The sequence below is a fragment of the Hevea brasiliensis genome, chromosome 4 (genome assembly GCF_030052815.1).
Source record: "Hevea brasiliensis isolate MT/VB/25A 57/8 chromosome 4, ASM3005281v1, whole genome shotgun sequence".
In the NCBI taxonomy this organism is placed as follows: Eukaryota; Viridiplantae; Streptophyta; class Magnoliopsida; order Malpighiales; family Euphorbiaceae; genus Hevea; species Hevea brasiliensis.
The window spans coordinates 14,481,286-14,507,954 of NC_079496.1; the positions used below are offsets into that span (position 1 = coordinate 14,481,286).

The following is a 26,669-nucleotide window of genomic DNA, read 5'->3' on the forward strand; positions in this document are numbered from 1 at the left end:
TTTTTTTTATCCAAATAAGATGAGAATTGAATCTGATGAAGAGGTCAATACAAGATTGCTTTCGTGCATTCATAAAATGGAAAAAGATTTAGCAAAAGTTGACATGATTCTTGATAAAATTGAGAGATACAAGGCAATTACGGGGACCTTTAGTTTTCCTTCTGCTATTAGAGGAAGAATAATCAAATCTCCAGGTTATTAATTTAAATTATTATTAATTTTTCATTTTGTTCATTTATTAATTTATATTATGAATTTAATAATCATTGGTTTTATATTTTAATAGCTGCTTGGTGGAAAACATATGGTTCTTCAACTCCAAACCTACAAAAGTTTGCTGTAAAGGTTCTGAATCTCACATGTAGTGCAAGTGGTTGTGTTGAACCTGTGTAGCTCAAAATGAGCATTAATTTTAATGATAACAAAACTCAAATAGAATCTATCTAACTCAATTTTAAGTGATGTGTAGATTCTTTCTCTTATCCATGAAGAATCTTTGAAGTGGCATCTAAGGAAGAAGAATACTCAAAGGCATCTCAAGATGAATCCATGATGAGAAAGAATAAGATTATGAAAGCTAAGACTCAAAGTAAAGGTATGAAAGTCACAGAGTTAGAAATTGAGTCTTAGGACTTGTGTAAAAAGAATAGATGATAGTATTTGTCAAATGGAGCTCAAAATTAATTTTTCTTTCAATTACTTTATAAAATTTTCTCTCATTATGACCTTGGATATTACTATTGGAATATATATATATATATATATATATATATCTTTCTTAAGGTCTAAATCAAAATTTTAAAAATTACAAGTTAAAACAGGCATCTGGTAAATTAGTTTGCTAACTTATTTGCTAAAATATTAGTTTGCTAATATGTTTGCTAAAACATTAGTTTGCTAACTAGTTTACTACTATCGCCAAAATTTCATCAGTCTGCTAAATGATCAGAGTTGCTCAACTTCGTACAAAAAGAGAAAATAACGGTTATTTTGCCTAGAATAGAGTGTATAACGTTCCAAAAAGATTTCAAACAGTTTAAAATAATTTGGGACTATAAATACACATTCTTTACTTCATTTTACACTTGATGAAAGCTTACATTTGCACTCCAAGCTTGATTTTTCGTTTATTACTTTCATTCAAGAGTTTTAAAGTCTTTGAGCTACCATTGGTAAATCAACTCATCTCTTCTTTATATTTCAATTTGTATTGAGTGAGAGTGAGTGTTAAAACATTAAATTGCATTTAAGAGAGGTTGTACAAGCACCTATTGAAGCTTGAGAGTGTGAGTGCTTTAGATAGCACTTTTCAAGGGTTCAAGCTACTTTGGTAAAAGCTTGGTGTTGAAAAGGTTGTAAAGGGCTTTCGGTCTCTTGCCTTTAAAAGAGCAAATAGTGGAGAGAAGACTCAAAGAGGATTCTTTGAGAGAGTGGATGTAGGCTAGTTAAGCCAAACCACTATAAAAATCATTGTGTTTGATTTCTCCAACTTTAATCTCTTTACTTTTATGTAATTTAAATTTCTATGCATAATATTGAATGATTGATTGAATAAATTGAGTTGATATACTTGAAGATATATTGAGTAGGTTGAGAAATTGGTTGAATATCTTATGATGCATGTTATGTCAAAAATTGCTATAAACATTGATTGAAGCTTGAACTAAAATTTAGGGACACATTATTGAAACACATATCATTTTCACAATATATAAAAGAGCACCTAGTTAAACAAAGCCATAATTTTTCATTAAGCTACAAGCAAGGGCCGAAAAATTGTAAAGTCCAATTCACACACCCCCCCCCCCCCCTCTCTCGGACTATTTTGGGATAACAAATTGGTATCAGAGCCTGTCTCTCTTGCTTAAGGTGTCACAACCTTGGAGTGATCCCCAATGGCTGGTTCATCTAGCAACACTGCCAGTATACCCGCACCACTAGCTGAAGGCTACTCAATTACTAGACCACCACTCTTCAATGGCACTAATTACTCATTTTGAAAAGTGAGAATAAGAAATTTCATACAATCTGTAGATATTGATGCATGGAGAATTATTAAAAATGGTCCAAATGTTCCTCGAAAGAATGGTCAAGGAAATACTAAAGTTCCTAAAAATGAAGATGGATTTGATGACAATGATTGGAAGAAAATTTCTATAAATATTAAAGCTATTAATATTTTGCATTGCTCACTTGACCTAAATGAATACAATTATATTTCAGGATGTCAATCTGCTAAGGAAATTTGGGATAAGCTTGAGGTTACTTATGAAGGAACTGATGTCGTCAAGGAGTCCAAAGCAAACTTCCTTATCCAAGATTATGAGCTATTCGAAATGAAGCTAGGAGAATCAATTACAGATATGAGTACAAGGTTTACCGATCTTGTAAATCTTCTCAAAGCACTTGGTAAAAGATTTGAGGAAGTTGAACTTGTGAAGAAAATTCTTAGATCACTTCCAAAATCTTAGGAAGCAAAGACTACAGTTATCCAAGATACCAATGATTTTAAAACTTTCACCTATGACGAACTCATTGGATCTCTCATTGCACATGAGATGGTATACAAGAAAGATGAAGTTGAAAATGAGCAAAAGAAGAAGAAAAGCATTGCTCTCAAGTCAATAAAGGATGAAGATAAGAAGAAAGGGGTTGTACTTAAAGTTGACTCAAGTGACAACTCAAGTGCTTCAAGTGATGATGATGATGAAATGGCTATGCTTGCAAGGAAATTCAAAAGAGCTTTCAAGAAGGGAGGAAGTAAATACAAGAAATTCCTAAAAAAGTATACTCCCAAGGATAAACATTTCAAGGATTCAAAAGAAGAAGTTGCATGTTATGAGTGTCACAAACCAGGACATATAAAGCCCAAATGTCCATTGCTCAAAAAGAAGAAAGGAAAAGAAGACAGGAGCAAGAAAGTTGTGAAAGTAGTATGGAGCAACAGTGAAGAATCTTCAAATGATGAATCAAGTGACAAGGAGACTGCTCACCTCTGTATGATGGCATTCGAAGAGAAAGTCGAAAATTCACAAAAGGAAGAAGAAAGTGATAATGAGGTAAACTCTTCTGAATCTCCTAATGTAGAGGAACTTGAACTTGCATTTGCTAAAGTATATGATGAGTATAGAAATTATAAGAGAAAGTGCACTAAAATGAATTTAGAAATTGAATCATTGAGATCACAAAATATTGCCATGTCCAATGCGTATAAAGAAAATAAATTTTACAAAGGACAAATTGCTTTGTTTAAAGAGCTAGATTTGGAGTTGAAAAATTCAAAAGAAACTTGTGAAAAGCTCATTGAGAAAAATAAAGTTCTTAAAACTAAAATAGAATCTTTGACAAATGATTTAGCAAAATTTGCAAAAGGAAAAGAAACTCTAGATGTACTTCTTGGAAACCAAAGAATTTCAAATGAAAAATATGGAATTGGTTTTGATGGTTTCATGAACTATGGTAAATACAAGAATCATTTCATTAAAGCATCTACATCCTCCTTGCCTAATGTCACATGTTATTATTGCAATAAAAGAGGTCATATGATTAGCTCTTGTGCACTTAGGAAGGGTGTTCTTAAGGTAAAGAAGGTATGGGTGCCAAAGGGAACCTTACCTAAGGTCACTAACCCCCAAGGACCCAAAATTGCTTGGGTACCTAAAGCTAAATAATTAAATTTCAGGTTTGTTTCAAAGGGATAAAGGAAAGTGAAAAATATCATATAGATAGTGGTTGTTCAAAACACATGACCGGTGAAAAGGACAAGTTTTCAAAAATCACAATGGTAGATGGAGGACATGTAAAATTTGGAGATAAAGAAAAAGAAAAAATAATTGGGAATGGCACAATTAGAACCAAACCTTGCATTGAAGATGTGTCACTTGTTGAAGGTTTGAAATACAACTTGCTAAGTGTAAGCCAACTTTGTGATAAAAGTTTTGAGGTAAAGTTCACTTCTTCTCTTTGTACAATCAACAACTTAGATAATGACATATTGTTCGTTGCAAATAGATCTAATAATGTTTGTTTGCTTGACATGAATAACTTTGAAACTAATCATGGTACATGTCTAGTATCTTTTGATAATTCTAGTTATTTATGGCATAGAAGATTAGGACATGCAAGCATGCATACACTCTCAAAATTGTCCAAGAAAGAACTTGTTAAAGGTCTTCCTAAGATTAATTATGAAAATGAATTTCAATGTAGGGCATGTGCACTAGGAAAGCATACAAGAGCATCTTTTAAATCTAAAATATTGTGTCTACCACTAGGCCATTAGAATTACTTCATCTTGATTTATTTGGACCCGTGTCTCCTGCTAGTCTTGGTGGGAAAATATATGCTTTAGTTATTGTTGATGACTATTCAAGATATACATGGACATTCTTCCTTGCTCACAAAGATGAAACTTTTGAGAAATTCATCTCTTTTAGTAAAATGGTTCAAAATGAAAAAGGTTTTTGCATCACATCTATAAGAAGTGATCATGGAACTGAATTTGAAAATCATTTATTTGAGAAATATTGTGATAAACATGGAATCAACAATAATTTTTTAGCTCCTAGAACACCACAACAAAATTGGATTGTAGAAAGGAAAAATAGGACTTTGCAAGAAATGACAAGGACCATGTTAAATAAAAATAATTTGCTAAAGTATTTTTGGGCTGAAGCTATTAATACTTCTTGCTATGTGTTGAATAGAGTTTTGATTAGATCAATTTTGAAAAAGACCCCCTATGAGCTTTAGAAAGGAAGAAAACCAAATATTTCATATTTCAAAGCATTTGGATGTAAGTGCTATATTTTAAATAATAAGAAGGATAACTTGAAGAAATTTGATGCTAAATCCGATGAAGGAATCTTTTTTGGATATTCAACAAAGAGTAAAGCATATAGGGTGTTTAATAGAAGAATGTTAGTTATTGAGGAAACTATTCATATTTTGTTTGATGAGGCTAACCCTTCTATTAGAAGGAAAAATGTTTTTGATGATAATAATGAGTAGGTGTTTGGAAAAAAAAAATGTAATATTAAGTCAAGACATGGAACAAATTGATGACAAAGATGAAGAAACTCAAGGAGATACCACAATAGACGTCCATAATGCCAACAATGATCAAATCAATGAAGAAATGCCAAATTTAGAAGAATTACAAGTGAATGAGCCCCAACATGAAGATTTACCTAAAGAATGGAGATTTCATAGAAATCATCCTCAAGAAGACATCATTGATGATCCATCTCAAAGGATGATGACTGGAGCACAATTGAGAAAATATTTTGGTAATGTTGCATTTGTTTCACAAATTGAACCTAAATGTTTTGAAGAAGCTCAAAATGATGAAAGTTGGATTCTTGTCATGCAAGAATAACTCAATCAATTTGAGAGAAACAAAGTTTGGAATTTGATGCCTAAATCGAAAAATCATTCAATTATTGGTACTAAATGGGTTTTTAGAAACAAAATGGATGAAAAAGGCAATGTTGCTAGAAACAAAGCTAGACTAGTGGCTCAAAGCTACAACTAAGAGGAAGGGATTGATTTTGATTAAACCTTTGCTCTGGTTGCTAGAATTGAAGCTATTAGAATGTTGTGTGCCTTTGCATGTTACAAGGATTTTATGCTTTATCAAATAGATGTCAAGAGTGCATTTTTAAATGGCTATATTGATGAGGAAGTGTATGTTGCACAACCTCCGAGCTTTGAAAATCATGAGCATCCAAATCATGTTTATAAACTTACTAAAGCTTTATATGGTTTAAAACAAGCTCCTAGAGCATGGTATGAAAGGCTTAGTAAATTCCTTTTACAAAATGATTTCCAAAAAGGCAAAGTGGACACAACACCTTTGGTTAAGAAGCATCATAATGATATGCTCATTGTGCAAATATATGTTGATGATATAATTTTTGGTACTACTAAAGAATCTCTTTGCAAGAAATTTTCTAAGATTATGCAGAATGAATTTGAGATGAGCATGATGGGGGAGCTCACATTATTCCTTGGACTTCAAATTAAGAAAATGAAAGATGGCATCTTTATAAATCAATCAAAGTACATCAAGGATATGTTGAAGAAATTTAAAATGGAAGATTTGAAGAGCATGGGCACTCCTATGAGTTCAACAATTAAAATGGACAATGATGAAAAAGGTAAAGAAGTAGATACAAAGCTTTATAGAGGTATGATTGGCTCTCTTTTGTATCTTAATGCATGTAGACCAGACATACATTTTAGTGTTTGCTTGTGAGCAAGATTTCAATCATGTCCAAAAGAATCCCATCAAAGTGCAGTTAAAAGAATCTTCAAATACCTCATTGGCACACACTCAATTGGTTTATGGTATTCAAAATGTGAATCATTTAATCTTGTTGGTTATAGTGATTCAGATTTTGCTGGAAATAGATTGGATAGAAAAAGTACTTCAGGTACTTGTCAATTTCTTGGTCTTGCACTGGTTTTTTGGCACAGTAAGAAACAAACTTTAGTGGCTTTGTCTACAGCTGAGGCTGAATATATAGCTGCTGGTAGTTGTGTTGCTTAAATTTTATGGATGAAACAACAATTGGAAGATTTTGGTTTAAAACAAATCATGTACCAATTAGGTGTGACAACACATGTGCCATAAACTTGATCAAAAATCCAGTCCAACATTCAAGAATAAAATATATTGAGATTAGACATCATTTTATTAGAGATCATGTTCAAAATGGAGAAATCAAAATTGAGTTTGTTATTTCTGAAAATCAACTTGCAGATATTTTTACAAAACCACTCAATGAGGAAACTTTTTGCAAAATTAGAAGGGAAATTGGCATGAGTGAACCACTTGCTTAAAATTCAATTCATATTGATTTAATATATCTGCATATCATCCAATGTGTGAGTAATTTGCTATGATATAAATTTGCTGAGAAAACTCTAAACAACATTAGCTAACTTATTTGTGTACTCAGTGAAATTAGTTTACTAAGTTGTATGCTAATGTTGCGTGCCTAAAATTAGTTTGCTGTATTGTGTACTATTCAAATTCCAAACCAAAAAGTGATTGTGCTTTGAATTTTCTGTGCGCCAATCAATGCTCTTACCCATTCACATTTTCTTTGCTATATCAGATATATATATATATAGATACATTTGAAATAAAAATAAAATTCAAATAAAGTACACTAGAATAGGGAAAGCGCGATACTCAAGAAATCTTACCCACTGCCATACGAAACCGTCACTTATCACCACTCTTTTTTTTTTTTCTCGCCATACCTGACTCTCTCTCTCCTCTGCATTGGTTTATGGTATTACTATTACAATTTTTTTTTTGTCGTTAACACTGATTCATACTCATCAGAGCGCCAATTTCACTCTCTAATCCCTCACTCATTTTCATTGCATCGGAACCCATCTTTCCTGATACCTCACTGTTTCAAATTCGCCATTCATGGCTTGCACCAAGAGAAAAACCCCAGCTGCAACCTCACCGTCCTCGTCGTCATCTGAAGAACTCCCTGTTGCCGCATTAAAGAAGAAATTGAAGGAAAAGAAGAAAACACTAGAAACTGAATCGACCAGTGTATCCTTCGACCCATCTAAGGAAGTCAAACCTGCTGTGACGGCACCGGAAAAGAAAAAGGGGAGGAAAATGCACAGGATTGATACTCAACGCAAAAAGGGTGCTACAAAATCTTCGGGCTCTGTTGTTGACAAAGCGCTTCTCGATTGTAAGTTCATTAAATGGGATAATTTTGATCAGGTAAATTTTCAATTCAAGGAACTCTTTGAATTTCAAGAATGGATGAATGTTTGTGAATGCACTGATGTTTACTATCCCAGACTAGTCCAAGAATTTTATAGAACTTTAAAAATAGTTGATGAAGAAGACAAAATTGAGGTCTCTTTGAATAACAAAGCATATGACATTTCTGTTGAGTTGATTGCTAAAGCCTTAAAATTGCCAAATGATGGAAATAAAATCTCTACTCATAGAGATGTTGCTAGAGTTCTAGGCTTTAACTTGGCTGAATTTGAAAATGAAGTCTTTCCTGCTAACACTGCCACTAGTGAAAAGTCCACTAGCACAAAAGCTTTTCAACACATTAAGATTATTCACAGTATAGTGAATTACATTTTTTGTCCTAAATCTGGTAGCTATTGATATTTGAGTTACTTGGATATGTGCATCATGTGGCATATTGTTAACAGAGTAAGAATGAATTTGGCATATCTGATTTTCAAGAATATGTGTAAAGCTTATGGGATTGGTAAATTACCCTATGCACACCTCTTAACTGCCTTGTTTAGAGAATTGGAGATAAATGTCTCTAAGGAGAGTTCTAGGGCAAATTTAATGGTGCTTAGAGAAATTCATTCTGATACTGATGGAAGAAAGAAACGTTTTGAAAAAGGTGGATCTTCTAAAGCTAAAGTTGATTCAGATTCCCAAAGTGAGATTATGAGTGAGCTTCAAGGGCTAAGAACATTTATTAATGAGAAATTTAGTACATCAAATCAGTCTATTGAACTTCTGAGAAAATTTGTGGATGTTGTTGATTACAAAGTGAGTCATTTGCTTACTCAAAATGATGAGTTAAAGAAACAGATTGCAGATCTTAAGTAGGGACAGAAAACTGGTTTTGCAACCCAAGTTGAAATTGATGTACCTGCAGGTGGCCTTTCTACTCATGGTGATCCTGTCTTTGATCATGGTAATGTTGAGTGTGGAGGTACTGGGCTTGGTGAGTCTGCTACTACTGTAGAACATGATAATGAACAGGTTGCAGAACCTGTAGTTGAGCCAACTGTAGAATCTGCAGTTGAGTCTCCACAAAAGAAGGAAGTCTCTCTAATGGATCCGTAGGAGAGTGCTCCACCGAACCCTTCTACAGCTGAAGCATCTCAGGCCAAGAAGAGCAAGAAAAGAGTTAAGTCTACGGTGTCCAATCCATACCAGACTCTGGCTGCTGCCCTTTAAACCCCATCTGATGAGGATGAGCCACAAAAGCATGAGCCTTTGAGTGACCAAGTTTCTCAGCCACCTACTGCTAAACCTTCCAGGAAGAAGATGGTGCCTTTCAAAGCTATTCGAAGGAGCAAAAGACTTAATGATTAGAAAACAATCTGCATTTTTAGTTTCCTATCTACATTTTTAGTTTACTAGTATGTTTACTACTGTTGTTGAATGCTCTTTCAGTTTGCTACTGTTTACTTTACTTATTTTAAGTTTGTGCTAACTTGATTCTTTTTGGATTAATATCTCCTGTTTCCTTTTTGGATGATGACAAAAAGGGAGAGAATGGAATAGTTGTGTGCTTTTGTTTTGGGGAAAATGGATATGTGTTTATACTTTGAAAATGGAAGTATGTTTATGTGCAAATTATTAAGTTTAACATTTTGCGTATGGAAATTGTGAATATCTTATGAACATGCTCTGTAGCATAAATTCAGGGGGAGTTTTGTATAGCTGACAATATTTTTTTTTTACTTGTGCGCATATATTTAGGGGGAGCATTTTCTGCATACTAACTTGCTTGGATATATATAAACTTACGCACACTTTTATTTATTCTTGATTGATGATTCAATTGAGTTTTGTCATCATCAAAAAATGGGAGATTGTGAACCCCGTGTAGCTCAAAATGAGCATTGATTTTGATGATAACAAAACTCAAATAGAATCTAACTAAATTTTAAGTGATGTATAGATTCTTTCTCTTATTCATGAAGAATCTTTGAAGTGGCATCTAAGGAGGAAGAACACTCAAAGGCATCTCAAGATAAATCCATGATGAGAAAGAATAAGATTATGAAAGCTAAGACTCAAAGTAAAGGTATGAAAGTCACAGAGTTAGAAATTGAGTCTTAGGACTTGTGTAAAAAGAATAGATGGTAGTATTAGTCAAATTGAGCTCAAAATTAATTTTTCTTTCAATTACTTTATAAAATTTTCTCTTCTCATGACCTTGGATATTACTATTGGAATATATATATATATATATATATATATATATATATATATATATATATATATATATATATATATATATCTTTCTTAAGGTCTAAATCAGATTTTTAAAGATTACAAGTTGAAATAGGCATCTGGTAAATTAGTTTGCTAGCTTGTTTGCTAAAATATTAGTTTGCTAATGTGTTTGCTAAAATATTAGTTTGCTAACTAGTTTACTACTGTCGCTAAAATTTCATTAGTCTGCTAAATGATCAAAGTTGCTCAACTTCGCACAAAAAGATAAAATAACGGCTATTTTATCTAGAATAGAGTGTATAACGTTACAAAAAGGTTTCAAACAGTTTAAAATGATTTGGGATTATAAATACACCTTCTTTACTTCATTTTACACTTGATGAAAGCTTACATTTGCACTCCAAGCTTGATTTTTCATTTATTGCTTTCATTCAAGAGCTTTAAAGTCTTTGAGCTACCATTGGCAAATCAACTCATCTCTTCTTTATATTCCGATTTGTATTGAGTGAGAGTGAGTGTTAAAATATTAAATTGCATTTAAGAGAGGTTGTATAAGCACCTATTGAAGCTTGAGAGTGTGAGTGCTTGAGATAGCACTTGTCAAGGGTTCAAGCTACCTTAGTAAAAGCTTGGTGTTGAAAAAGTTGTAAAGGGCTTTCGGTCTCTTGCCTTTAAAAGAGCAAATAGTGGAGAGAAGACTCAAAGAGGGTTTTTTGAGAGAGTAGATGTAGGCTAGTTAAGCTGAACCACTATAAAAATCATTGTGTTTGATTTCTCTAACCTTAATCTCTTTACTTTTATGAAATTTAAATTTCTATGCATAATATTGAATGATTGATTGAATAGATTGAGTTGATATGCTTGAAGATATATTGAGTAGATTGAGAAATTGATTGAATATTTTATGATGCATGTTATGTCAAAAATTGCTATAAACATTGATTGAAGCTTGAACTGAAATTTAGGGACACATTATTGAAACATGTATCATTTTCACAATATATAAAAGAGCACCTAATTGAAAAAAGCCACAATTTTTCATTAGGCTACAAGCAAGGGCCGAAAAATTGTAAAGTCCAATTCACCCCCCTCTCTTGGACTATTTTAGGACAACAGGTTGCGAGAGAAATTGGAGTGTATTTGAGCATGTAAGTAATATATATATATATATATATATATATATATATATATATATATATATATATTCTTAATTTGTTATTTTATTTTAAGCCTTTTGAGTTTAAAATTTAACTTATTTGTTACTGTAAAATTAATGACAGCTTCATAATAAGAAAAGAAATCGGCTATTTTAAGAACACTTAGACAATTTGGTATATGTGAGAGCGTTGCTGCGCCGACACACTTTTGAGAATATCATAGCACCTGTTGATTTGACAAATATTGATGAAAGTAATGAGTGGTTGCTTAGTGAATTAGAAAAAGGAGATGAGGATGATGTTGATGATGATTCTCTTATTTTCATGGATGACGTGTTGACTTGGGGTGATGTTGGTAGAGCAGTTGGAGTTTCTGAATCTTGTTATGAATCGAAATCAGCTACAAGATCAACACTAGTTGAAACTCCATCGTTTCGAAGGCCTCATTCAATGAGAGGTGCATTCTCTTCGCAAGTTGATGATGATGAAGAGGTGGAAGAATTTGTGATGGCCGCTATTGAAAATGAAGATGTTTTTGGAAATCTTGATGATGAGTAGTTTTAGTTATAAGTTTTTTTTATGTACTTCTTGTATTTTGTTTATTATGACATAAAACTTATTTTTATTTATTAAAGTCTGAACTTCTATAATTTACATTTTCTATTCTATGATATATGACTTATTTCTAATTTTTTATTTATTATGTAAAATTTTATAGTGTCACTTTTATCATATACATAAGCTGAAATATAGGCATAAACTATTTCTTTTTTTAACATCTCTTATTCTTATTTTTATTGTTACTTATACTATATATTTCAATTTTATAGTCTCACACTTTCACTTGTATCTTATACTTAAGTTGAAAATATAGGTACGTACTATTTTCAATTTCTATTATTTTACATATGGATATCGTGTAAATAATGTTTTTTTTTTCTTTTTAATATGCTTTTTTACTTATTAACTATTTAAAAGTATGAATTTTTATGTTATAATTACACACACGCACACACATATATATAATTTAGGCAATTAAGGTTGTGGCGTCTTGCTTCAAAAAGGCTCTCGCCTCGCCTCTCGCCTAAGGCCATAGGGTACTCTATTGCCTTAGTGCCTCTTTTCACCTTGATAACATGTGTGCAGCAATGTTGGAGGTCATTGTTAGCACCATGGATGCTCTCTTTGTGCTTGTCGATAGTGCTCCATAATGGAGGGCTTTGCAATAGCCTCTTAGTGAAGGTATGAGTCCTCCATTCAGCGGGTTGGACTCTTGTAATAGAATCAGGGGGTGTATATGGCTCGGATTGAGTGGGTTCAATGTATTTTGTCAAACCAAATTGGAAAAGTCAAGTTTGATAGTATTCAAACCAAATCAATAAATTAAATTAGAAAATCACATATGTTTAGTTTTTACAATAAGCGGGTTGAGCTTAGTTTGAACGGTTTTTACTTGTTTTAATACTTTTTTTGTTTTTATAATTCAACTCTTGTTGAACATTTTTCATATTATCATTCATTAATTAAAAAATAAAATATTAATTTAAGATGTATTATTCAATAAAAATAATTAAGAATAAAAAATAAAATAAAATTATTTACGTATTTCTCTTTATATATATATATATATATTTGATTTTTATTATTTCAATCCGAAATCTAAATCGAAAATTCAATTTATAAGTATTTTTAAATTTTAATCAATATTTAAATATATAAGACTACTAAGTTTGATTTGAATTTATTCGAATTAATCGGATTGATAAGTTTATCAATTTCTTTGTACACCCCTAACTAGAATTGGGTTTTATTTGTTTTGTTTGTTGAGCTTGAGCCTCATAACCTGTCTCCTGTATTCCTCCCTAAATTGATAAAATTTAATTTCAGTTAAAAAAATAAAAAACCGACTACTCATAGTGTGCTTCTATAAGCATAAAAAAGAGTGGAGGTAGATTGTAGGGTTCCAGTTCAAGATTTAGGGAGATCAAAACTAAATAGCAAGATTTCAAAATTGAAGATTTCACTTTAAGATTAAGAGAAATTATTATTGGGCAACCTGATTTCTCAATTTCAGTTTTAATTCAGTATGGATTTAATTTTTAATTAAATCCAATTGCTAAGTTTTTTTTTTTTTTTAATTCAGTTTTGATTCAAAATCAGAGCAGACTTAATCTGTATTTTCTAATTCAAGATCAATTTTAATCTAGATTTCAATTCCAAACCTGTCACACCTTACTCCCCCTTAAGATGTAACATGATCCTGTAGTACACCTAATGAATTACCGTACTTCGCCTACCGATAACCCATTAAATATACTACAAGGGATTTTAAAACAAGTTTCGTGAAATTTAAATCATCGATTAAAATCTGGAGTTATAAAATTTTTTTAAAAAATTTCGGCAAAGTGCCGGCTGTGTTTTGAGAAAACAGTTCTTCAAACCTGAAAAGGAAAACACTCCCAACATGTTTTCTCAAATACAACTCCAATAAACTTCATTTCATCCCATAATTCAATCTCAATAATCAAATCATTTCATTTTTAAACCAACCTCATGATAAAAGAAACATTCATTAATTACAAGACTCAAAAATTAATATTACAAAATTATACAGGTAAATGAAATCTCAAATTTACATTACAATAATTTACATTTAATTACATACCAAAATATTTTACAAGAGTTTTTATACAACTGCTCAAATAATTTATATACATATTATTACATGCATACATCAAAACCTGTATACATGGGTATACCTATGACAAACCTGGAGCTGATCTGAATGTGTCTTCAAAGAAACTCTATTATCTTCTCAACAAATGAGAGAGACGGGTAATAACCTAGTCAAGCATTTATAGTGAGATATAAAATAATATCACAATCCTTTTAGTGAGCATAAATCACAATATAATTCGATTCAAAGTCAATTCCAATATCCAATAATTTTTATGCTCATCACAATTCAAATCATAAATTTGCATTTTTCCATGCAAATTGCCCATCACAATTCAAAACATGTTCTATCACAATTTTTCAAAATATAATTTATTCAATTCACAATAATGCTTAATACTTGTGGAAATACCATTTCACAAAGCTAAATTCATACATATTATAACAATTTCAATAATCATTGAATTAAATCCAATACTTGTTAAACATAATACATAAGAAAAATATGTCATTTAATCATATGAAATATTCAGAACAAAATCAGTTAAAAACTAGTTGTGCACAAACCTGATTTGAGTCGCTCCTAGGCCTTGATTCAATGTTCTTTATACTTCTCAATATCCTTATTAATTGAAACACACAATTTAAAGTGTTTCAGTACTCAATAAATTTGTTTCCAACCATAAAATTCAATATCTAAATTTTTTTTGTACTATTCCCTTCAATTCATTTCATTAGTCAACTTATAATATTGACCCTTGATATACTCTAAGTGAGTGAATTCTAATGTTACCAATATGTCACATTTTATAGCCCTTTAGTGTTGGTATATGTTACCAATTTCATTTTTAAGTGTATTGCATTTTATTGTAATTTACCGGATTTTGGTGTACTATTTTGACCTAGCCGGACGACCTAGTTCCCTCGGTTTTCGAGTTTCGGTCCAAACTACAAACTTATAGGTCTATGTCTTATTACACGCGGGGCAAAATTTTAGGTCATTCTAAGTAGTGTAGACCAAGATATGGTCAATTTACTAAAACTGGACAGAATGCACTAAAATGGTAGGCTTAGGTCATTTTTAGGTCACTTTTGGTTCGGCCAGTTTTGGTACCCGAACTTGTGCAAGCTTTTTGGCTTGGTTCTGGCCATTTCTGGGCTTTGGTGTCCTCATAAGAATTGTAGATATATGTCTAAACTATTAATGGTAAAAATTTCAGGTCAATTGGACCTATTTTGAGTAAGTTATGGTCAAAACACTAACTGCTGTCCAATTGGTCAATTTCCAGGCTTTCAAGTCACTAATCCGGATTTAGTCATTTTTCAAGTCACCTTCTAGGCAGAATTTAGGTAAGCTTCCTTCATGAAAGTTGGCACATTTTGTGCCTAGTTTCACCTCCAATTGGCCTCATACCAATTGGACCCACACACTTAGGGTTATAGGTCCATTTGCACACTTCCCTCTACATGCTTTTCAAACACCAAACCAAACGCATGTTTACCAATTACATTTTCACTTCCCATACCATTCTGCATTTGGCACTAACCAAAACCATTCCATTCTCTACATTATAGGTCAACTTGGACAGAATATAACCACTTCAAATAATGCAGTCACCATTCACAAAGTTCAATCCCAATAATATATACACATAAATACTTCTAATTATCACACAAACTTCCATCATCAAATTACATACCTGTCACTACTATTACACACACATATATGCTGCTATTCTTTTGTACAATATTTCAACAACATTTCATGAATTTGAATCTTACCAATTTTCATTTTGAGGCTGCCCAAAAATTACACATACACATCAACTTCCATTTTCACTTTTCAAGCTTACAAATCAAACTTTATACATAGAATTCAACTTCAATACAATTAAACATTTAAATCAACACCCCAAATTACCATTTACATGAAGAAAACAAGTTACATATTAAACTTCCATGGCTGTTGAAATGGAGCAGCACCCTAACTTACCAAACTTCAACTTTTCTTCCATATATCAACTTATCTCAACACCCACACAAACTTTAACAAAGAAAAGTTGAAGAAATGGATACTTACCCCTTGTGAGTTTGACCAAACTTCACCTATTCCTCTTAAAATTACTATCAAATTCTTGCTTGCAAGGTGGGGATAAACTTTAATGAAGACAAGTTGTGGAAAGCATGGCTTGATGATAGAGATTTGAGCTTAGGAAGTGGGTGGCCATGGATGAAAGCTTGAGAGGATTTTCGGCTAGTTTGTTTGGGAAGTTGAAGATGACAAATTTTTTGTCCCAATATACTATATTATATGTCCATTAACTTCACTTAGTGGAGCACTAAGTATGGTTAAAGTATTAATTAATCTAAAGTTTTCAATTTCTCACATTTTCCTTATATCTTTTACTATTTAGATTATACACCACCATTTTAATTTTTCATGACATTTTTCAAGTGTAATATCATTTATTTTTAATGAACATTTAGGTGAAAAGGCAACTCGAGATGTCAAATGACCACAATGCCCCTATTCGGGTTGCATTCCCAATTTTTCGATAACACCGATTTTTGTCGTTTTCTCAATTTCTCGTTTTTCTTTGTACTAATTAATTAATTTTTCTTTGATATTTCTAATGACATTTATACTTCAATAAGTCTTTAATTATGTCTGGAAACTAAATTCCAAGAGTTCCCTGCAGTCCTTAAGTCAGCTATTGCCTACGCCGGTCACCCATTGCTGCGGTGCTAGCTTGTTTAACTTAGTTTCACTTCATTGCTATTATTTTTCCTTTATTTTTCTTGTATTTTCTTTTCTTGTATTTCATTATTTTATGTCTCATCACTAACAATTAAATGTAGTTCTAAGCATCCTAACTATTCAGACCAACACTGATCACCAAAACAGTAAAATGCACTACTGAATATAGGAGTGTCCCAAAACCGTAGCCGGTCCAAGCAGAGGTTATCAACGTATATTAACTGCTATGGGAATAGCTTTTTCGCCCGCTTTCACTAAGGAGGCAAAGTCAGTCCACTTATCATTCCCAACTTACGAACTCAAAGCAGCAGACATCTACGTAAATCTATGGAATGCTCGATTGAAACATAAATTGTTAAATAAAATTATTAAATTTACATGTGAGCAACAGCAACATTTCATAGACAATCCAGACCGCAAATCATGTAAGACACCCACCATGTCCAGTTAGAATAAGCAACAAAATGTAATACAGACAACAATGACAAATGTGGGTTTCTTTTTTTTTTTTTTTTTTCTCTTCCTTTTAGGAGTGGGAGGCGCAACAGGTTGCTAGCTTAAGCAACAGGTGGACGGAGCACATGATCCTGAGAGGTATCCACTGCAGCAGGTGGCATAAACTGCCACATGGCAACTCCAGGATAACTAATGAAAGGCACTAACTTGTTTCCAGGTGCTTGGCCTTGGGTAGCAAATGTAGCAGGAATTGCAGGTGGCGGAGACAAGAAGCTAGGTTGTGCATTCACAGCTTTCAACTGCTGCTCCAACTTCTCCTTCTCTGCCTTCAGCCTCTGCTTCTCATCCCGAAGCTCATTCTTTTCAGCCTAACGAGACATGACCACAATTTAATAAAATTAACAATAGCATCCCTAACCCTTTTTCAGGCTTATGGGAAGCTTCAAGCAACGGGCTATTAAGCAATTAACAAATTGCATAGGCATGCCAAAATCTTAGCATTCCATTATCAACATAAAAAATAACAAATGAATGCCGATTCACCTTCAACTCTTTGATCTTCTCTTGAAGACTTGAATTTGAGTCCTTCAGCTTCTGAGCTTCACCTCTTAACTGACTCACCCTTCGTACAGCATCAATCAAAATAGCAGCCTTGTCTGTTTTAGGAGGTCTTCCAGGCTCCAATATAGAACCCAATTCCAAAAACCTAGCAGTCAACCGAATAAAGGATGTGGGTAACTCAGGGAGAGAGAAAAATAGGCAGAAAGACAGAAGAGAGAATAAGGGAGTACTTGTCATTTAGCCTATCCCTCCGCAATTTCTCCCTACATGCTTTGGAGCTAGAAGCACTACATGATTCAGACCTACCCCTGCAGCAGGAAGTACAAGAGAGAATGAGAGATGGGTAAAAATTCCTCCATTAACATAAAGTATTACATACATAAATGATAATTAAAAAAAAAAAAAAAAAGAAGACCTACTACACCTCTATCCTAATCCAAAAAAGAAAAAAGAGAGGTCTTAGGGGAGGGAAGGGGAGAACAAAAAAGGATTGACAAAAGCTCAAGCACATGATAACTTCTTGAACAGTTCCGGCAATTATAATAGTGAAATAATCTTTGTGGTACTAGTATACATGGGATAGCTTTGACATAGATCAATTTAACTAAGGCCACATCGTCAACAATATCTATACAGATCAAAGCCAAATTGAATCAATAATGCACTCTTCACCACATAAATGTTGCATAGCACTGTTCCATGTGTAAAGGCCTGTTGTGAGTGACTTAAAAAGTAAGCAACCATGATTAGTGACTGAAAATAAAAGAGAATTCTGATTTAATTCAATCAATTCTAAGTTATGAACACAACATAAGCATCTAATTGTTGACAACAGCCCAGTGCTGTCAAGTCACAATAAAAAGGAATAAAAATGTGGTTTAGATTCTCAGTTCCAGTTGCAAACACTTTTTAAACAAAGTATATGTTAGGGAATAAAGTTATAGTCTTACACAAACTGGTAAAAGTTTGGCCCCTTCCCACGCCTTAAAAAAAAAGGAAAAACAATTTCCTTTAATAATTAATAGTGCATATTAAAATGACATTGGCATAAATGTGGTTTAGATTCTCAGTTCCAGTTGCAAACACTTTTTAAACAAAGTATATGTTAGGGAATAAAGTTATAGTCTTACACAAACTGGTAAACGTTTGGCCCCTTCCCACGCCTTAAAAAAATAGGAAAAACAATTTCCTTTAATAATTAATAGTGCATATTAAAATGACATTGGCATACCTCTTCTTGCAACCGGACTCCTTCTGGGAGTCACAATCTCCAAGTGGTCCATCAATTTCCACACTAGGAAGATATGTCACAAATACAAGCATTAGAAAAGAGAAAACTGTAAAGTGTAAGGAGGGGAAAGAGGGGGGGCGGTGGTGTGAGAGAGAGAGAGAGAGAGAGAGAGAGAGAGATTAATAGCAACTTAGGTCCACGCTACATCTGTTCATGTGTAACATTTTCCAAACTATGAACAGATTGTTAGAAATAAGTGGGGGAAAAAGATTACGTAAACGGATACCGTTAACAAGAAATTATACAAGCATGTATTACAATAAATGAGAAATGGGATCTCACTTATGAATGGAAGTATGGAACATGATTTATAAAGTAAAAAACAAAAGCAACCTTCTCTATATCAATCTTCAAAATAGCAGAAACTATAATAAAGATCATGTATTTGAAAATAATAATAATAATTAAGATCATGTACAAATTCACTTTTTGCCTCCATATTTTGTCCAAATGCATAACTTCCAATGATTCTAAATCCATTTCAAGATCATTATCTTGCATAAGGACTACAATAAGACCTATAGCCTCAGCACTACTAATTGACCAAAAAAAAAAATCCACAAAAATACTTGTGTATCAACAAGTACTCATCATCTGGCTCATCTTGCATGCCAATATATCACATACCATAGAAAATAGTAGGAAAAACAATGGCATTTATCATCCCATTTTCTGCACTATATTAATGCAATTATATGGTTTGTTGCTACAATGCAAATGAAACTGTATCATCCTACCACTTACAGCAGGCAAGAATGAAATGACTTTCCCTGCCAAGACCACCTTCTACTAAGAAACCTATAGACATAAGATTGTTCAATGCAAATAAAAAGGCAAGCACCAATAGTACCTAAACTGAATTCCACCTGAGACACAAATTTTATCACAAAATCACCAAAAACTTAAACCGAATAATGTAATAGCAACAAAATGCCAGGAAAAACTAAATAAACAAACACCTACACATGCTAATAAATGTTCCCAAATGAAATTGACCCATATAACCAAAATCCAAGCATGTTCAGCAATTATTCGAGGCCATTTCAGAAACTGGAGATCTAAAATAACTTACAAGCCCAAAAACAATAATATTCGTAATGGTTATCTATAATTCTATAATTCAAGATGTTAAAAGGTAGGGGGAAAATTAATTAAAAATTAACGCTTAACATGAACCTTAAACGATAATTTCCAGCAAAAAAAGATCCACAAAAGCAACAAATCAGCTCAAATTATCAATTTGAAGTTCATTAAGATAATGAAAACGACCAATTAAATCAATTCAACAAAACCCTAACTGATGGATGGACAGAGATCTTTAGTTACCCGACAATAGATGAACTGTTTGGATTTTGCAAAGACCAATTGAAGCCCGTAGCTGGGACAGAGAAATTCGCATCAGGAACAGGGATATCGTCCATCAAGCCACAATCAATCAGCCAATTAGTGTTTTCTAGGGATGCCATTTTTCAATGATCGTGGATTCTGAATTTCGCCGGAAAATTGCCGTCGGTTTTCCGGCTCAGGTAATTTAACGGGAAAGGGTGGTCGGGCGGAGGAAGTGTTTGGGGTGAGAGAACAAAGAAACTGGATGATTTTGCCGTTCAATTTTCAGGGTAAAGAAGAGTTGACATTTGGAAAAGGGCAAGAGAGAGAAAGATGATTGGTGCAGTGCAGGGAGTGTGAAGTTTCGTCATCGTGCAATCCATTTTGATGGGCTTGGGCTTCGAATATTGTTTTATTTATTTATAAAATTGCTGCGTAATATTTTGCGTCTTAACATATAAAATAGCCTCCGAACTTTTTTATAAATTAAAAAAATAAAAAATATAAGGGTCCAGCGCACATTTTTTAGTATAATTTATTATTTTATTATTTTAAAAAATATATTATTTAATATTTTAATTTTGTTATCGTTAATACTAGAATTATTTACAGTTTTGCCGATCAATTTTGTAATTATAACTTTCTTTTTCAGCAATATTTGTCTTTCTGGATAGAATAGAGAAGGGGGAGAGAAAGAAACCAAGGAGAAAAGGGAGAGATATAAACGAAAAGAAGAGAGATTTTTAAAGACATAAGAAAATGAGCCAGAGAAATTTAGAAAGATTAGAAAGATAAGAATAAGGGTAAGCATTCGGTTCAAATCGAATCGAATAGAATCGCGTTAAATTAAATTATGAAAATTAAATTACATATTTTAAAAATTAAACTGAACTGAAATAGATGAAAAATCAAATTGAACCAAATCACTCTATTTTTATTCGGTTCGATTCAAATCAATCGATTTTATTTTTGATTGATTTTTTAATTTAGACTTAATTTTCAAGTTATTTGATTTGATTTTGACCTTGGTTTGAACCTAATAATCATTAATCAATGAAATTAAACAATTTATATATATATAATTACAAATAATTCATAATTTCCCTATAAAAATAAATCAATTCAAAAATTAATAAAACTATTCTGTTCGGTTCGATTTAATTAATTTTTTTCTCTTCAAAACGAAATCAAAATAACCGAAATTTTTATAACATAAAATCGAACCAAATCAAATTATTTTAAAAATCAAACCAAATTACTAAATTAATGTAGTTTGATTCGATTTATTCGGTTTGAACTGAATAATGCTCACCCCTAGATAAGACGGATATGGTTACAAAGAGCTTGAGTCATTAAATTAAATATATGTATATATATTTATTTATTTATTTATGTGCTTTATATACATATTTTACTTAATTCTACATACATCTCGATACAAATATTTAATTTAATCATTATGCTCATTTTTATATGAATTTAAGCTTATATTAAATACATTCAAGACATAAATGAAAAGAGAGATAGAGGGAGAGATCAACAAATGAAGAAAAACTATAACTAGTTATAATATTAAGAATGTCCAAAAATTAAATAATTATTTATTTTAAACATTAACTGTTAAAATAGACAGAAAAATCTAAATATGTAATTAACGGAAATTAATTAATAAATTAAATATATATTTTTTAAATATAAAACACAAATAGGAAGTAATAAACCATTCAACGAATTAAAGGCAATATTCCGTAACAAACAAACAAACTTTAAAATTTTGTTAAATAATTAAATCGTTATAAATTACATGATTAGAGAATATGTGTACTTAAAAATATGATTATATTCATATTTTTCTATTAATGATAAAAAATAAAGAAAATGAAGTGAAATGATAAGTCCACAACTCTCCATATCCACACATTTAAATTCTATCTGAACTTCATTTAATATTAAATTGGATTATTAGAATATATATATATATATATAAAATTAAGAATTATGACTCTTCCTTGAGCTTATAGATAGCTTATCTTATCCAATCATATGATCCAATCCATTTAGATATTATCAGTTATTAAATTTATTATTTGACATCATTATTTAATCTATCAATGAACCTAAAAATTAATTATTACTAATTCACGTGCTAATACAAATAAATAATTCAATATTCTTATCTTAATAATTTTCAAATTTTTGTTGTCTGTTCTCCATATTTTATGTATGTCCATTTTTGCCTTTATTTTCTTTTAATTTAAATTTAAAAAAAGCTTATATAAGTTGATTTCTAAACTTTATTAAAAAAAAATAATTATGGCACCCAATCTTTCAAATCGTCTCGCCTTACACTTAAACTTTAAAATATTAAAATTAAGCGAAGTTTGCTGAATGACCAGAGAAAGTGCGTGTAAAAAATAATGCTAACGTGGATAAGTTGTCCAATACTTATCTTACACATGTATGATACATAATTTTTCTTTTCTCACGCAATAAACTCTCTCTCTCTCTTCGAATTTGCTCACCTCATGAACTATATTGTTTTTTATTGAGTCCATCCCACTTCTTCTTCTTCTTCTTCTTCTTCTTCTTCTAATTTTTCCAAGAAACAAACAAAAAATTGCAGTGTATTCAGTTGGTGGGGCTAGAAGATTCAGTTGGTCGGATTGAGATCATGGGAGGATGCCGGTCAAGAATGTAGGTTGTTTGGTGGGTGGATTTAGAAGATTTGCGCTCACTAGACTGTCAATTGTTAAGAATATTCTCAATACCTATCCAAACTCATACCTCTTTTCTTGCATAATCCTTTTGATGACAATGCCTTCAAGTTCTTGCTCTTGAAGTGTCCTCTAAGGTAGTCACTATTCACATCCTTTAGCTAAAACTTATTCTGGAGACAAATTGAGGTTGAGGTCCAAGTACTCACTGTCATGAATTCCACAAATGGCATACAAGTTTTTCTCTCTTGAATTTGGGAAAATTTTAAGCGAATTTTCATGGTTGATTTTTGTCCATTCGTTGTGTAAATCTTAAGGTTTTCCTAAAAATGGTTTTAGCACTTTGCAAACCAATACAAGCCATTTAATTCTATTTTGAAAGTTAACTTAAGGGAAAAAGTTTGCACAAGTCTTTTATATAATACAAACACTCTACCCAAATCAATATGGGATAATAGAAGTACTTATAAAACAATCACATATTCTTCCAACAAGCAACTCAAAACCCAGAAATTAAAGAAGCTACAAGCTCACATATGCAGCTTTAAAATGAAAAAAAAAATACTAAAAAAGAAGCCTTCAAAGACCTTAAAGATGTAGATATTTTAGCTAGGTTTTGGAAGCACGAATAGAGTAAATAAAGGCATTGATTCTTTTCCTGATCTCATCTGGGTTAGCACCCACAAGCTTATCAGCCTGAGCTCCTTCCTTCATCAACAAAAATGTTGGCATGGCCTTCACCTCCATCTTCCTAGCCACCCCCTATTCAGTTAATTCATTGATTGATTAGAACCAGCTTATAATTATAAATTCAATTTTTATGCATGATAATATTAATATATGAAATTATTATATAAAAAATATTTTATTTTAAAAAATAAATCATATATCAAATTATATAGTTTAAAAAAAATAAAGAATGGCCAAATATTTGTGGTGAATAATTAGTGATTGCAACTAAACAAAATTTTACCTTAACCTCATCCACATCCACTGTAAGAAACAGAATATCTTGATAGGTCAAGGCTAGTTCTTCAAAGAAAGGATTCATGGCCACTGAGGGCATGCACCAGGAAGCTGTAAAGTGAACCACAACCTACAAATCCACCCAAAAACTAAAAGATTAAATTAAAATATATTAATCATCTCAAAATTCATGTTAATGAAAATATTATAAAAAGAAAATGGCACTCAATAGCCAATAAATTCAAGGCTCCAATCTAAACAAGCAGTACTTACAGGGCAGCCTTGTGAGATGAAGAAATCCCATGACTCCTCTGACTCTACTTTCACAACTCTAGACTTCATCACCTGTTCATGGCCATTTCCACCCATTTCTTCTTCTTCTTCTTCTTCTTCTTCTGTGAGAAGATGGTCTAATTTATAGAGGCTGAACCAAATATCATATTAGGTGAGATAAATGGAGATGCTGCTTGGCAACTTTTTTCTTTTTTTCTTTTTTCCATTTTATTTTTTCACTATTTGGTTTAGGATTAAGCAGTTAACATTGTATTATCTAAAAATGAGGAGACTGAATTGATTAAAGATGGACCCATTTTTGGCTTCTAGTAAGTGCTTAATTTAACTTATATATCCAAAGGGGTTTTGCATTATCCATTTCCATGTCACCATAATCCATTTCCATGTCACCATAATCATGAGCTTTTAATAACATTGTTTTCCCCTTTTCTTTCCTCATCTTCTCAACAAATAATTTTTTTTATAAGAAAAATTAAAAAGATTTAAACCTGAATCTGTTAAGTAAATAATATGATTTTAATCATTAAATAAGTCAGGTTAAATACAATGCTAATTGTATTTGTCTTTCAAATAGAAGGTTGTGAAATGTGAAGTGAATTCAAATGTCCAATTTCACTTAAGGGAATGCTTTTTTACTTGTTTCCAAATCTTGGAGAGATATGCAAGTGAGGTCTACTAGCTAGCTTTGCATTATATCAATTTTTATGACTTTATTCAGGCGACTAAATACTCATTAACTCAAATGCAGCAAATTAAATTCTATCAATCCATAATATCAATTTTGGAAGGCTATTCTTGTCTTGTCATCTTTAATGGATATAGAATTTCCCCTTTTCTTTAGCTATTCTAATTTTAGGGGGAACTAGCAGCAATTTGGCATCTAGGGTTCTGCCTATCACATCTTATACATTAGTAGAAAATGGAAAAACAGGCATATTATTATTATATTTAAAAACCCATCTTCCTATCAGCACACATGTCAATGGATTCTGCTTCCACAGCTCACCTCCTGTAGACAAAAAAAAAAAATCCATTAGCTTATCAATTTTCTAGACTCATGATTAAGGGTTGTCCTTATAACCAATATGTTGTTCAGGTGAGATTAGTTAATAGTGTAGCTATAAAAAGTTCAAATTTATATGAAAATAAATTTATTAACTGTTTAGATTAAATTTTTGGATTTAAATTATACATTTTATGTATATATTTTAACTAATTTTGCTATCTAAATACAAATATTTAATCTAACAGTGGTTAATCTCATTCTTATATGAGTTCGAACTTATATTGGAGGTAACTATTAGTTATAAATTCCACAAAAAGTCGAAAATGCCCTCAGTAAGGATATCCTTCTGGTGGTCAGTAGCAACTGAAACGGATACAACTTCCACTTCCATTCAGCTTTTCTGGAAAGGCTAATTAGCAAACTTAGATGGTATTACAGAGACCCTGCCTACCACACCGAAGATTACCAACAAGCAGAAAACCCAAAGAGAATAAAGGTGAATGGATTCATAGGCAAGAACGAAGTTAACTCTGCGCAAGGACATCCATTGCAGACCACAAGAAGACTAGCATTAGGCCTTGCCTCTTTATCTCTTATAGGAAACCCTGGAAATGCAGTCTCTTCTGCTGAGGATAACGGCTTCTTGCAGCTCGATTTCCGTTTGATTGTTTCGCCTCCTGTTGACAATAGTAAGCTTGCTAATTTCTATGCACAGTTTCTGCTTCTTTTATGCTACAATGTTTCTCTACTGTAGAATGGTGTTTTCTTAGTTGTTTATGTTATGCAGAAATTGCAAATGAGAAGACAGGCGCCCGTTCTTTTCTTAAGAAGGGAGTCTACATGGCAAATATTGGGGTTGAAGGCAGCATATACAGGCTAAAGAAGTATGCATTTGATCTTTTGGCAATGGAGCATTTGATAGGACCTGACACATTGAATTATGTTGGGAAATATTTGAGACTCAAGTCCACCTTCATGTACTGTGATTTCGACAAAGTTATCTCTGCAGCTCCAGCGAATGATAAGCAATCTCTTGCTGATTTGGCTAACAGATTTTTTTGACAATTTTGAGGAGGTAAATATGATTGTATCATTCTTGATATGCCTGGAATTTCTTCAGCTTTTCTTTAACTGATTGTTGAATTGCTCTCGATTTTGACATCTTGAAGATGCTTCAAGGAAAAACCCGCCTCAGACAGAATTATCTTATGAAGGGACTAAGGTGATTCTCCAAGAAGTCATGGATAGAATGCCAGATATCTGAAGGATTTCTCTCTCATTATCATCATTGGTCTAGTCGTTTCAGTGTATCCCAGTTAGCTCTTAACGTTTGTTTTAGCCTTAAAACTGTTTTTACACCAATTTCAAGTAGACGCAAACATTCTAATGCGCAAATATAGAGGAAAGAAATATGCACATCAGAATGAATTGTGGATGCAACAAGTGAATTCAGTATGAAACTCATTCTCAAACATAATGATA

General features: G+C 32.1%; 2 protein-coding genes and 1 pseudogene across 2 annotated transcripts; 1 reads left to right on the forward strand and 2 right to left on the reverse strand.

Annotated features, from left to right (window-relative positions):
• Window positions 1-16,913: 16,913 nt before the first annotated feature.
• LOC110632720 (transcription factor ILR3) lies at window positions 16,914-20,597 on the reverse strand. The gene is made up of 5 exons (XM_021781042.2): window positions 20,208-20,597; window positions 18,822-18,884; window positions 17,821-17,898; window positions 17,573-17,735; window positions 16,914-17,397 (listed from the first exon to the last, which is right to left on the reverse strand). Exons 1-5 carry the CDS (start codon window positions 20,345-20,347, stop codon window positions 17,131-17,133), a joined length of 711 nt encoding a protein of 236 aa, XP_021636734.2. The 5' UTR covers window positions 20,348-20,597; the 3' UTR covers window positions 16,914-17,130.
• Window positions 20,598-23,368: 2,771 nt separating this feature from the next.
• LOC110632705 (thioredoxin-like protein CXXS1) lies at window positions 23,369-24,354 on the reverse strand. Its single transcript, XM_021781025.2, has 3 exons — window positions 24,161-24,354; window positions 23,895-24,017; window positions 23,369-23,683 (listed from the first exon to the last, which is right to left on the reverse strand). The coding sequence occupies exons 1-3, from the start codon at window positions 24,254-24,256 to the stop codon at window positions 23,531-23,533; spliced, it is 372 nt and encodes a 123-aa protein (XP_021636717.1). The 5' UTR covers window positions 24,257-24,354; the 3' UTR covers window positions 23,369-23,530.
• Window positions 24,355-24,467: 113 nt separating this feature from the next.
• On the forward strand, window positions 24,468-26,663 carry LOC110632738 (photosynthetic NDH subunit of lumenal location 3, chloroplastic-like; annotated as a pseudogene).
• Window positions 26,664-26,669: the final 6 nt, after the last annotated feature.

What these genes read in the sequence shown, in the direction of transcription:
- LOC110632705 (XM_021781025.2), bottom strand. Translation starts at nt 24,256, where the DNA reads ATGGGTGGAAATGGCCATGAACAGGTGATGAAGTCTAGAGTTGTGAAA. An exon ending in TCATCTCACAAGGCTGCCCT is followed by an intron (nt 24,018 to 24,160) that starts GTAAGTACTGCT and finishes GTGGATTTGTAG; the next exon opens with GTTGTGGTTCACTTTACAGC. An exon ending in TGGATGTGGATGAGGTTAAG is followed by an intron (nt 23,684 to 23,894) that starts GTAAAATTTTGT and finishes TTAACTGAATAG; the next exon opens with GGGGTGGCTAGGAAGATGGA.
- LOC110632720 (XM_021781042.2), bottom strand. Translation starts at nt 20,347, where the DNA reads ATGGCATCCCTAGAAAACACTAATTGGCTGATTGATTGTGGCTTGATG. An exon ending in GAGTCCGGTTGCAAGAAGAG is followed by an intron (nt 17,899 to 18,821) that starts GTATGCCAATGT and finishes TTCCTGCTGCAG; the next exon opens with GGGTAGGTCTGAATCATGTA. An exon ending in AGGGATAGGCTAAATGACAA is followed by an intron (nt 17,736 to 17,820) that starts GTACTCCCTTAT and finishes GTTGACTGCTAG; the next exon opens with GTTTTTGGAATTGGGTTCTA.